At 36.8% G+C, this 14,449-nt stretch overlaps 1 protein-coding gene across 1 annotated transcript in view; it reads right to left on the reverse strand.

Moving 5' to 3' along the window:
• STX17 (syntaxin 17) overlaps positions 1-14,449 on the reverse strand; it is an 83,524-nt gene that overhangs the window by 11,768 nt on the left and 57,307 nt on the right. Inside the window, exons 5-7 of the mRNA XM_033237982.1 lie at positions 8,177-8,292; positions 8,054-8,104; positions 560-646 (exon numbers count right to left, since the gene is read on the reverse strand). Coding sequence (XP_033093873.1) covers positions 560-646; positions 8,054-8,104; positions 8,177-8,292 — 254 coding nt within the window. The remainder of the gene's footprint in view (positions 1-559; positions 647-8,053; positions 8,105-8,176; positions 8,293-14,449) is intronic.

Genomic DNA, 14,449 nt, shown 5'->3' on the forward strand with positions numbered 1-14,449 from the left:
TAGGGGGGAAAAGAAAGTATTCCACAGGTACAGCAATTGCTCCAGATCTCAGAACTTAAGAGAGCTGAGCTACAAAGAGTGGACTGCTACAAATTGATTTTACTTGCAAAACAATCAATTCACTAACTATCTAGCTGACTTATTTAAACTGTTTCGGCAGCCACAGATTTCCCCCAAAGCTTTTATGTTGCACAGAGATTATTCTGTGCTGTGTGCCTGGGGTTAAAAGCAACATCCTACGGAAAATAGATGGTCCCACTCTATGTGTGCTGTCACATACTTACACTTTCACCCTCTGCAAATATTTCCTGGTAACACCAAATACCTTATAGCAGGGCTACAGTTTATTCTCTCTTTGAAGAAATTCCTCTCCTGATAGAATGAATCTTAGAGTAGAATATTACAACATTGATTTCTTGCACTGCCTATGTGTCATTTCTTCCTTATTTCCTTAATTGCTGGTTCCCTCAACATTGAAGAGAGCAGATCAATTGGGTTAATACTAGAGATTCCTGGGAGCCAGAGTACCATTGATTTGTCAGCAGGAGCAGAATCTTACCTTCCCCAAGTTTTTGGTTCCCTCTTCAACATTCACAGCGGCACTGTTGACATGGTCTGCAATGCTGTCAATCTTCTCCTGCTGAGACTAGATGCAAAGGAATTATGAGCGAGCGGTCCTGCTGGGGAGCAGCAGGGAGTCAACACACACTATTTTAATTCCTGTAATCAGGGCCCCGGGTACTGCAGCCTTGCCGTCTTAATAGTGGTTCATTAATAGCATCTGATAAGCCATGTCGAAAGGACCAATTAACTTTCATAAAAAAAAAAAGGGGGTCTTAATTATTAGGTAATAAAAGGGTGGCAACTTTACAGCAAAAACCATCTCACACTAAAATTCACTCAAACATACAAACATATTATTCTCCAAATGAATCTACTTTCCAGAAAAAAAAAAAATCCAAATAAGCATTTACATGTCATGTTGGGTTTGATGGAAAAAAAAAAAAAAGCAAACCCCAAAACACCTCCCTAACTTATCTTCTTTGAGGATTCAGTTTAAATCAGGCACATTTACCTTAGTAGTAAAATGCTCTTGGTCCAATAAATACAAATTGTGATGTTTCCGGAACAAGACTACAATATGGTTTGATCTACTATGAGATCTTTCCATTTGTAATATGCAGTAGGGAACAGTGAATGAGGGAACAGTGAATGAATTCACTGTTCTATGCTTTATACCTGTATATCTTAACACATTGTAAAATCATGACAGTTTAAAATGTTTCAGATCAAATATATTAATAAAGCATTCTACATAAAATGGCAACACCTGTGCTGGCACAACAGCAACTATGACTCATGGAATCTCTGGGTAGAAGGAATGTTGAGGTCATCAGGTCAGACTCCTCTCTGATGTGCGAAGCCCTACTAAAACATTCCTGACAAGTGGTTACTGAACCTCTGATCAGAAACCTCCAGTGACACGAACTCATTACTTGCTGTAGGAACACATTCCCATTTTTAATTCAACTTTACTTAGATAGAATTTACATATAACAAGTACTGCTTTTAATGGTATAGTATCAGATTCATCAAATGTATAAACCAACAATCACAAATGTATAAACAACAAATGTATAAGCCAACATACAATCAACTATCACAGTTTACAGACTATTTTGGTTTTTTTTTTTTTAATGTGCAGAAAAAAGAGAATCTCTCTTTGATCCTAGATAGATGCCACCTACAATGAGGGTGAAATAATTCAACTTTAATCCTGAAGAGTTTGATTGCCCTTATATAATTGGCCTATTCATTTATACTGAGGCAGATACAAATAACACTTTTCTAATTCCAACCATTATTTCATTTGAAAACATGAAGCCCAAACCACACAGCTATTTTTTCCCATGTTTGTTTCCTCTTAGCATTATTGATATTCCTTCCCTTCTCATACACAAAATATGTCTTTCTTCGCCATTGTGGCATCCCTTCATTCCAATATTCTCCACCACTATCCTGACATCTCTAACACAATCCCTAAGAAAGTCCCTTATCAGTTTTCCTTTGAATGTCTCTGTCAGAGACAAGTTTAACAATGGTTCTCAGTCTTCCACCTGGAGGCTTCTTAAAACACAAATTGCTGGGCCCCATCCCCGGCGTTTCTGATCCAGCAGGCCTGAGATGAAGCCTGAGATAGTAAGTTCCCAGGTGATGCTGATGCTGCCAGTCCACAATTCTCACACTTTAAGAACCACTATTATATGTGCTCAGATCAAGGGCATCACCTTTAGTCAGGTAATCTGTGTTCATATCTCAGCAAATGCCACTATGTGCTCTTAGACAAATTACTCAAGCTCTCTAGGTGTCAGTATTCTCATTTATCACGTGAGAATGATGATACTTACACCTTCATAGAGTTGAAGTGGGGATACAATGTGTTTGCAAAGTGTGAGGGGGAAAAATAGAAAAATTCATCCTGATTTCCCCAAGGAAGTGTTAACTCTCATCTTTCTATCAAAAAAATATATTTAACTTTTTCTTTTGAACCTTGACAATTCTAGAACACTAAAACATTAGGTATATTTTAGCATTCATTCATTCAATTTTTGTTCTCCTCAGTAGCAAAACTTATTTAAGTCAGCTTTCTTTTTCTGACCCACAGAAGAAAAAGTTCCAGCACTAATAATATACAACTTGTCTAGATTTCTGACACCCTATCATTGTTTCTATTTAGGACACCCCCAACACTTTCCACTCTTGCCTGAAACAGTCTATGCTAGCAGATAAATCACAGGCTTAAAACTCTATCATCAGCCGTCATATGTTGATGAGTTAATAGGTAGAGGAAAAACAGTCAATGTGTCTCCCTTTCTTCAGCCCCAAAATAATTCCAGCAAGAGGGAGGAGCCTGCCAGGATTATTGCCATTTCTATACCCCAAGTGTAATCGTAAAGCCTCAGGGAAATACCTTTTAATGTTCCTTCCTTTAAAAAGGGTTGGATATTGTATTTCTGTGACTTTTTAAAATTAAAGCAAAATTTTAATTTAAATATTTTTTCATAAAAATCATTTGGAATAACTGAAGCAACCACAAGAAAAAAAACAATCCTGAGATCACTAATTATTTGAACTACAAAGTTCCCCATCATTACAATCACCAGCATTTGATGAGGCCCATCCCACCCTGGGGAGTAGCCCACATCTGTAAGTAATTATTCATGCCATCAGAAAGCATGCAAAAATATGGGGCTGGGGTGTGGGGAGAAGGCAGAGGGCAGACAGCCTTTATCCTGGGATCAATAGCCACCCCTCGATTGTGGACATCTGCCTTTCTCTTGTCCATACTTTGCTTGGTTTGCAACTTCAAACTTTGCCCATATCTTCAAATTCTGCTTCTTGATTAAGGACTCACTGACCCCCATAAAGGTTACATTTAGCCAGCAAACTATTGTCACAGAGTTGTCAATCACCATCAGTAGAATGCCAAACTAGACTCCATACAGAGCTGAATTGGGTCACTACCTGTCCACTACGTCCTTGGCTCTTTTTGTGGGACCAAAGGATACATATACAACCCTGCCCCAGCCTGTGAAATCAAGCTCCAAACATTAATGGTGGTGCAGGAGCCTCCTCACCTCTATCTATCAATCTCCCCTGAGGTTTTGCTTCTGATTTGTTCATGTTTATTTTCATCTGCTTAGGCCTCCCACATCTTACAATCTTCAAATTCCATGCCTGCCATTTTATAGTTAGGCACCCCATATATGTTCTCAGCATTCCTTTAACAATGAGCTAAACCATATTTAAGTGTTTAGCTCATTACACTGCAGTGTTTCTCAAGCTAGGGTAATATATAGACCCCTTTTTACAGAAAAAAAAATTCTCAAATGACTCTAAGAATATGTCTATGGATTTCATTTTAAAGAACATTGAATTAAGTCCCCCTATTGGCCTGAACATAACAAATCTTGATGAACAGCCATAGGAGTACCTAAGTTTCTGTATAAACTGTGATTTATTATACTTGTCAAGCAGAATACAATTTGGGAATATAAATTCAAAACCAATGAATTGTTTTGTTCTTGAATGCCTGTTGGGGACACTTGTAGGCCTAGCATCCTCTATGTCAAGCAATAATAATACATTCAAAAATTAATCCCCAAATCCATTTATATCATTAACAATGGTCTTCCTTGGAGAGTTCCAATAGTAGTTGTAAAGTTTAAGGTTCTTGGAAAGCTATGAGTTTATTTAAGAGGGTAATACCAAAACTCCAGGTACTTCCATTTATTCCTCTCTAAATTCCAGCCAGCCTTCAAGGCCAAGTTCTAATCTTAGATCTTGACCAATCCTGTTCACATTGAGCTATTCTGGTTCTAAACTTCTATGATATATTCTATATACTCCTTAATCATATGCAATCATATACACAAAAAGGCCCAGAAACAAACTTACAAATACTATGATATATAGGCAAAATAAGTGGTTATATTGGCCTTGAGTAAGCAATAAGCAGAGTAGATATGTAGGATGTTGCTATCAAAGGATTCAGCAGTTGGAAAGGTACTGAAGGAATTCCAGTACTAAAATTTAGCCTAAGGATAACAGTGATGGAAAAAGTAGAATTTTTGCAAGGAGCCAAACAAGGAATCAAAATAAAGGAAGGATAAAAGTGGGAATGCAGTTGGGGTCACTGGAAGGGAAGAGAATGGGAAGTACTTAATAATACACATTATCTCATTTAGTCCTCCCATCAATGTTATAAAGCTCATTGCTGTCAAATAACATCCTGAAGGTCACGTAGGTAATAAATGAAGGAATCTGATCTAATCCATTGCAACCAGTTTTTATGTTTCCAGAGTAAAACTGGATTACAAAAACCACAGGGAATAAGGCAAAAGGCAGAAGTCAAAACAGATCAGCAGCAAGGGTGAGTTGTTACTGAACTACTGGCCCAGGGTTCTTTAAATTCTCCTTGACTAGAAATAGGGCTAGTTACAAAGTTATAGAAAGAGAATAGGGCACTTGAACAACAAAGGTTGAAGAAAAATAGAGCAGGGTACCTAGTAGATATTAATTTATTAACATTTATTGAACTATATCTTGATCTGTCAATGGCTTTGTAAGTTCTTTTTATAGTGGTAAAATAAATATAACATAAATTTAGCATTTTAACTATTTTGAAGTGTACAATTTAGTGGCAATAAGTACCTTCACAATATTGTGCAACCACTACTACTATCTTTTAAGTTTTTTAAATGCTTTTTCCTGTTCCTCATTGAGCTTAGCACAGTGCTACGCACATAGAAAGTGTTCCTTAAATACAGGGTTAATTTGTCTAGATGCCATCATGTCCATGTGATGAAAATGAAAGGATGTGGTCACTCTGGTTATGTTCCCAGGTCATTCTGTGCCTAAATAGAGCTTCTGTGAATCCTTGGCCATGTGGTCATGAGAACTTAGTCACCCTGGGAATAATAATCAGGGGTTCTCCTTTGAGCTTTTGCTTATTAGCATTCTGTCTCATGTACTTATACAGATTATTATAAATAGGACATTTGTATAGAGCTGCGGGTACAACCAGAGTTTTCCTGCACAAATTTCCCTTAGATTAGAGGTTATAAGCTGCTTACATAATGTAATCAAACATGTAACTATCATATGGTCACAAACCTTTAATATTTCTTTTATGTGCCTATCCCAGTAGAAAAGAAATGTGTTTGTATTGAGTAAGAACTTTGTACATGTGTGGTTTGTTTTTTAAAATCAGCTTTATTGAGGTATAATTTACATACATTAAAACACATTTTATGTGTACAGATCAATGACTTTTGGCAAGTGTATATATTTGTGTAACAATACATGTATAGGTTTTACAAACTGCACTGGATTCAGCAATTATTAGTTTACAATAGTTGAATAAATATTGATTCTGAAACAACAGATATTTTGGGATTCTTGTTCTATTATTTCCTTCTGTTTGTGAGTATATTAATATTGTACAGATACCTAATCCAGAAACTTCAAATATTTTGCTTCTTCTAACTTAGAGGCATCCAGAAGCAATTCAATTTACTGCATTCTATTTTAGGTAACACATTTCAAGAAAATATGCAGAATATGGAACATAAGCAGAATAAGAAGCCAGTATTGAGAAGCCTAGAAATTATATTGTAGAAGGAATGCAAAAGAAGCAAGGGTTCTGAAGAGAAGAAAATATGGTGGGCTGGGATAGAGTGAGGAAGGATGATGGTTTCAAAACCTTGAAAAACTTTCATATAGAAAGAAGACAAAATTTGTTCAGTATGTAGCTTTAGAGGCTAAAAATGCCAAAAAGAAGTTATTATAGGGCAGATACTTTTAACTCTAACTCTTCTAAGAGTTAGACCCTCCAAATGTAATGGTTTAAGTATCAATATCTTTGTGCTGTAATTGTTCCAAAAGAGGCTAAAAGACCATTTATTTGAGACACTGGGGCAAGAGTAGAGGGATTAGACTGGTTGGCCTCTTGAGTCCTTTACCACTCCAATTCTGATTGTGTGATCTAGGAACTTCTCATTTAAAACTAGATTTCAGGGAAACCATAATTCAAAGATAAACAACCCCAAAATCATGGTTTGATCAGGAACAAAGAACTAAACCTAGATAGAACTGCAAGCAGAAACTCCTGGGAAAGACAAATAAGAACAATTCAGAAAAATGATGGAAAATCTATCTTTCCCACCAAATTGACTTTGTGCTTCCTAATCTATGTTAACAGTATCACTGACACCCAATTATGCAGAATAAAGACAATATTCCTTATCTTTGACTCCATCTTCCTCCAATTTCTGCTAATACTTCTCCCAGAAATATCTCTCAGCTGTCCTTTACCTTTACACTGGTATTGTCATTGCTCCAGGTGAACTCTTGCAATTGATTCCTAACCAGTCTTCCTTTCCATGACCTCCTCTTCTCTTAGGCCATTATTCACAAAGCCAACAGTGATCTTTCTGAAGCACAGACTGAATTTCATGACTCTAGCCTGCTCAAGAATCAGTATTAGGCTTTTTAATGCTTACAAAGTAAAGTTCAAATTCTTTAGCATGGCATTCAAAGCCATCACAATCTGGCCCTCACCCTCCTTGCTTGCCCATGGTACCTTAGGCTTTGGTTATACTGCAGTACTTATCATTCTGGAATATGCCATACACTTCTCTACTCCATGTCTTTGTTCAGCCTCTCAAATATACTCCATAACTTCCCCCTGTGGACATTTACTCATTTTTCAAGGCTCATACAAATACTGTCTACCTGTGTGAAGCTATCCTTAATGCTTCCACCTCATGACTCCTGCCTCCTTCCTTTGGAATTAAAGGCTTTTCCTTGGAGCTGATAATACCTCTCTTCATTCTTGCTTTTGCATTTAGCCATCATGCTTGAAAGCTCAGTTTCTGGGGTCCGGGCCTATCTCCACTCACTGTAGAATGCTCAAAGGAGGCGGGGCGTGGTGACTCACACCTGTAATCCCAGCAGTTTGCGAGGCTGAGGCAGGTGGATCATGATGTCAGCTTGAGACCAGCCTGACCAACATGGTGAAACCCCGTCTTTACTAAAAATACAAAAACTAGCTGGGCATGGTGGCATGTGCCTGTAATCCCAGCTACTCAGGAGGCTGAGGCAGGCAAATCACTTGAATCCGGGAGGCAGAGGTTGCAGTGAGCCAAGACCATGCCACTGCATTCCAGCCTGGGCGACAGAGTGAGACTCCGTCTCAAAGAAAAAAAAAGAATCCTCAAAGGCAGAGAATGGGCTTCATTTATTTCTATATCCAACCTGATCACACCCTCAATGTTAAGCATCTAACACAGTGCTTGTATATAACAAATGCTTAATATAAGTTTATTGAATTAATCTGGAATTTGAGAACAGTTAAACTTCTGTCTATGGCTTAATACCAGTTTTAAAAAGTCTAAGTTCTATTAAAATTCTAATTAAAAGCCTAGTGATTATAAAAGCTTCTCATTCTAATAATCCAACAATTCTGCATCCAAAACAGTTATATACTTACGTTCACTAGGAGAGAGAAGTCAGTGACCAGTTGGCTAAGTTCAATTAAGTCCTTTAAAAGAAAGGGAGAGGAAGTTACTTTTATGCCTCACAACTACCAAAAAGAAAATATTTTTTAACATACCGCTTCTAAGGTTTCCCACGATTCTGCAGCATTTTGATCTTGAGGAATTTCAGGTAAGGCATATATCTGAGTCAAACTCTGAGAACTAGCTTCAGCTTCAGTAGTATGAAATGCTCCTGGATGAACATAATAACCCCATGTTTAGAGTTTATTTGCTTTGTTAGAAAGAAGATAACATAAATTGATTTCATAAAACAAATGCCATGTTAAATGCTCTCTAAATTTAGGCTAAAAGGAAATTGATTATTCTGTAAAAATAGAATTTGGCTGGGTGCAGTGGCTCACACCTATAATCTCAGCACTTTGGGAGGCTGAGGCGGGAGGACCGCTTGAGCCCAGGAGTTCAAGACCCATCTGGGCAACAGAGTGAGACCTCGTCTCTACAAAGAAATTAAAAAGTTAGCCAGGTGTAGTGACACACACCTGTAGTCCCAGCTACTTGGGAGGCTGAGGTGGGAGGGACCTCTTGAGCCTGGGAGGTCAAGGTTGCAGTGAGCAGTGATCATGCCACTGCACTCCAGCCTAGGTGACAGAGCAAGATCCTGTCTCAAAAAAAAAAAAAAAAAAAAAAATTATCCATGGGACAGCTTGTTCCCCAGATTAGTTAATACATTTTTTTTCTTAAACTTTTTCTTTTTTGTTTTTAATTGACACACAGTCTTGCTATGTTGCCCAGGCTGGTCTTGAACTCCTGGCCTCAACTGATCCTCCTGTTTCAGCTTCCCAAAATGCTAGATTACAGGCATAAGCCACGACACCAAGCTTACACACATATTTTTTAATCTACACAGTCGTCTAAAAAATGGCTACAAATATCATCTATCCAATCTGAATAACTAGGGCTAGATGTGGAAGAAGCACCAAAGGAAAATTATTCTACTTGGCCAATGTTCCAAGGAGACGTACCTATATAAATAGGTTTAATACTTTTCATCCTTAAACTCCTATTTGGCTATTTCAGTGGAAATGCCAGATACAGCAGGTGTTGAAAGCAGGGAAGTAATATGTTTTTATTAATGATAATCAGTCACTATTGGTAACAATAAGATTGTCACCAAACATTCTTACCATATGTGTCTTTTTTGTCACTACTCTTCTCCTCAGAGTCAATCTTCTGGCCCATGCTTCCGTTGCTTCTACTTCTTTTGAGTTTTAAAAAGTCATCAACCCACTAGGACTTTCCCCATTAAACACCGCCATGATGATGAATTAATTCATACTTTAAAATCTACCTTCGATCGGGCGCGGTGGCTCAAGCCTGTAATCCCAGCACTTTGGGAGGCCAAGACGGGCAGATCACGAGGTCAGGAGATCGAGACCATCCTGGCTAACACGGTGAAACCCCGTCTCTACTAAAAAATACAAAAAACTAGCCGGGCGAGGTGGCGGGCGCTTGTAGTCCCAGCTACTCGGGAGGCTGAGGCAGGAGAATGGCGTAAACCCGGGAGGCGGAGCTTGCAGTGAGCTGAGATCCGGCCACTGCACTCCAGCCTGGGTGACAGAGCGAGACTCCATCTCAAATAAAATAAAATAAAATAAAATCTACCTTCAAGTCTTTATTTTATTTCCTCATATTGGTTTTACCAATCATTCATTCATTGAGTTGACATTTATTAAATGCCTACTACCTGCTGATCAGTGTGCTGAGGTGCTGTAGACACAATGTTAAACCATAAAAACAGTTCGGAGGAGGCAACATAGTGTACTGGTTAGGAGCTTGGGCCTAGTCAGAAAGACTTGGGAGAATTCTGATTTGGCTATTTATTAACTATTTGCCTTGGGTATTTCATCTCTTTGGCTGGTTTTTCTCATTTGTAAAATAAGGTGATATTCACTTTGCACAGTACCTGGGTTATATATAAAGTACGAGTGCTCAATAAATTAGTTACTGCTGCTGCTATTATTAACAGATCTTACTATAAAATGCACGATACAGACATATTAATCATCAAGTTCAGCCAGTATAGTCTAATAAGAACTGTAATACTGGCAAGTATAGAGTGCTACAGATGAGAGGTATTTAACCTAGACTTGTGGATGGGGAGAGTGGTCACAGAAGGCTCTGCCGCCGAAGCCTGAGGATGAACAGAAATTACTATATAGGTGAACTGGTGCAGGGGTGGAAGGAGAAGCAAAGAGCATTCAGGTCAGAGAGAACAGTAAGTGCATATGCTTAGGGACTGAAAAACGTTCAGTATAGCTGACTGTGATAAGGAGAAAAGCAAAGTTTAAGGCTGGAAATCTACTTTGAGATTATTCATGGCATTTGTAAACTATGTTAAACAGTTTTGTTTTTCACAAAAGATTAATATGTTACTATTAATAATAGTTGGAGACTACTGGGAAGGTGCCATAATCAGATTTTAGATTTACAGAGAAAACCATAGTTGCCATGTGAAAAACACATTAAGGATGAAGTTGACAGGTGACAAAATTAGAAAGTAAAAAAACCACTTGATATCAGGAGTTCAAGACCAGACTGGGCAACATGGCAAAACCTCGTCTCTACTAAAATACAAAAAGTTAGCTGGTGTGGTGGCATGCACCTGTAATCTCAGCTACTCAGGAGGCTGGGGCAGGAGAATTGCTAGAACCTGGGAGGTGGAGGTTGCAGTGAGCCAAGATCACACCACTGCATTCCAGCCTGGGCAACAGAATGAGGCTCCGTCTCAAAAAAACAAAAACAAAAAAAAACAGTCTGAAGGCTTTCCAATATATCCAGTGTAACATGATGGTGATCTGCTCTAGGATAGTTACAGTAGAAATGGAAACAAGAGATCTGAAGGTCTACTGTCTCCTGTTCACTTTAAGCTCAAAACACCTACCACTTACATTTTCTGAGCACTCACTGAGTATTGTGTTAGGGTGCCAGGGATAAAAAGTAATTAACACAGAGTACATTCTCTCAAGTAACTTATATTTTAGAAGAGCCAGACATACAAAAAGAAATTATAAAACAACAGGAGACTGCATTGGTATCTATCTAGAATCAGACATATATACATAAGTATTTTATGAGAGTTTCGAGCTGTGGGTGGCATCTGATCCAGTTTGATACAGTATGCAGCTCATGGGAAGCCTTTCTAGAAAACTTGAGCTTACTAGGCAAAGAAGAGAGGAATATACATTCTAGGTAGAAAAACCAGTATGAACAAAGGCCCTCAAGGAAGAAACAATGTAGGTAGGTAAATCAGCAGTTTGATGGTACCAAAGCAAGAAGTAAAAGACAAGTTACAAGTATAAGCCTACAGATGGTCAGGAGGGGCCTTGCAGACCAGTTTAAGACTTTGGACTTTATCTGGCAAACCAAGGAGAACTGTTGAAGTGTTATAAGCAGAGAAATGCCATGATGACATGTGGCACCTGATCTACTCCTAAAAGTAAGCAATTATAACTGTAAGTTCATATTCTCTCAATGACCCTTTCAGCCAAACCTATAACTGAAATAGTATTTTAAAAACTGTATTACTACTTTACCTTTAAAGCCTATGAATACTTTACCTCTCTAGGAAAAATGTTTCAATTGTTTAGGAAGAGCATAGTCAATGGACTAAAAAGTAATTTGTAGATTTATCAGGACTGACAGTATTTTTAATCTTATCTGAATATATTTATTTAACTTAAAGGAAGAGCAAAGGCAGGTGATACAGAGTAAGTTTTACATTAAAACATTATGGCAAATAGCCAATATTTTAAAAGCTCTAAATGATTTTTTACAAATGCTTAAAATAGTTACTCTATGCTTTACATTATCACCATAAAGACACTCTCGTTTTCACTTCAACCAAGATAAATGAATTACTCTATGACCTTTCTTCTACTTAACATTTCCAGGTATTTACACTTCTTTAACATTATAATGAATAATGATAACTTCATTGTTATTAACAGATCAAATATAAATAGGAGAACTTTATAACTATGACCACTCCAAATATTTTTTAAAGCCATAATTTATGTACTATTAAACAGGATTCAAATGAAGTTTGCGAGGGTACGCAACAAAATGAGGCAGATTATTATATATTAATACTTAATCTAAAAAATAATGGGTGGGAAATGTTTGACATTTTAAACAAACATAAAAGATTTCCCTCAGTAAAGAATAAAAATGTTTAAGTCATTTACGTCTCACTTGAAACCAAACTACGTACGCATCTTAGTTCAAATAGAGTCTTAGAACAAAGAGGTCCGTTCTCTTCCAGAAAAAACCCTGATGTAAACTTAAAACTCTAAACCTCGCTAATCAATTCAAGGCATGACTATCAATTAAAGTAAATCTTTTCATTTCTACAACTTCCATAATTCATTGATTCCAGCTTGCATTTAAAATCACTACCTCAGTGATGATCCTTTGACTTTGAACTTTTACAAACTGCTATGGACATGATAAGGCAAAACACTGAGATAGATTACAGTTTCTGGAAAGAAGGCTGAAGAACTTTAGATTTGTCTACAGAAGTAAAAAATTGCAACTGTTTCATATAACATAATCATCTCAGGTACTCCTACCCACACACAAACCGGAAGCACAAAGGGCAAGTAGAACATAGGACCTATCACTCACCATTGTTTTTTAAACCCCAGAATTGGTTTTAAAACCTTATTGTTGGTTTAGTTGAAGTGAGAAATAAACGAAATAACATAAGACTTTTCCCTTTTATATACATCCAAATATTCTCTCCCTCTTTCTCCATACTTTATGAACAGCAATGATCTTACCAAGAATTATAATATATAAAAAACTTCCACTAAACTTTACCACATAAGAAAAAGTTTTATTATAAATCTAAATTAATTCAAAAGCATTGCTGAAATATTTTCCAGTTCTGATGGTTTAAAAATAGTGAAATTAATTTGCTGATCATCTACATAAGCCTATCTATCAAAATAAAATTACTTCTAAGCATGGCTTAGCTGCGAATGAAGACTTTAAAAAAAAATTAAAACCAATAGAAAATACATCTTCTGAATCATATAATACAAACCATCTACATGTTTCACAAAACTCTTCAGTACATGTATATACCTGTGATAAAAATCTAAATTTCATCAAATTCAATATGCTGGTCTGAAGTTCCCAGCAGTTTTAAGATTATATTCTTTTCTTTTGTGAATATTTGTTTAAAATGTAATAAGATTCTGTTCCTTTTGCACTACTGAAGTGTGTGTCCTGAGAGTAAAGAAAGACAAAAATGGAGAGAAGCACTGATTCACTCTGTATGACTTGAATCACCTTTCTAAATACAAATCAGATTTGGAGGCTCCTCACTTCACTTGGGTGGAAAGCAATATGCTAAAAGTGAAACCAGACACACAAGTGAGACAGAAGGGAGTTTCTCAGATCAAGAAGATTGGCAGAGAAGATGTGCTTTAGGAACTCTCAGAATCTGGACAAAAGAAACAGCAAAATCATCACAGCTTCTCCCTAAACTTAATAAGCTTCTTTCATTCTCCAGAGAACATAAAACATCCTATTCTACTTGTTATTTCTATCTGTGAATGAAAAACTATTTTTATATTTTTGATCTTATTCATGGAAATGTGGCAACATTGCTTCTGAATCTCTGCTGATGTTTCCAATCAATTTATTTAGAATCAGATTGAATTTGTAAAGTAAAAAGTATTTTAAGGCACTTAACTTCTATGCAATAAAACAGATTTTATATAGGCTGCTGCTACTATAATGAGTATCTAAAGCAAAAATAGGGGAAAACTGGAGAGCACAGAATAAAAACATGTAGAATGACAAAAAACAGTCTATAGCTAGAAGAAGATCAAATATGGAGCAAACTCAATTCCTACCCCACTATTAAAGTCTTATGTAAATTAGTTACTTCCTTTCTTTTCATTATTCATTTCCTTTCCATCCTCTTGATTATTTATTAATAATATTTCTGGATTTGAGGCAATATAGTAGAAACTCTCACACTTGGTGAAATACTCAGGCACTTGGTGAGACAGCAGTTTTTTAATTGCTTTATGTTGGCAGTGGATTCATAGTGAAAGCACACTATGACAAGCAGACTGTTCAGAATTTGAAATTCTATACACTGTTTTAGGTATAACCTAGGTATTGATTTTATTAATAGAATGACTGTTTCAATCAAATCAATACTAGTTACAGAGATTTAATTTTTTAGTTTTCTCCTAGTAATTAGGTCTTTAGTAGCCTATTTGGTGAATTGAAAAGTTTGAGAATCAAAAGAATTGGGAAGTGAATTTCACCTGCTATTTCTTCTCCCTCATCCTCTGCTCCAATTTTTTCCATTT

Source organism: Trachypithecus francoisi, unplaced genomic scaffold (assembly GCF_009764315.1).
Source record: "Trachypithecus francoisi isolate TF-2019V2 unplaced genomic scaffold, Tfra_2.0 Lachesis_group16, whole genome shotgun sequence".
Lineage (NCBI taxonomy): Eukaryota > Metazoa > Chordata > Mammalia > Primates > Cercopithecidae > Trachypithecus > Trachypithecus francoisi.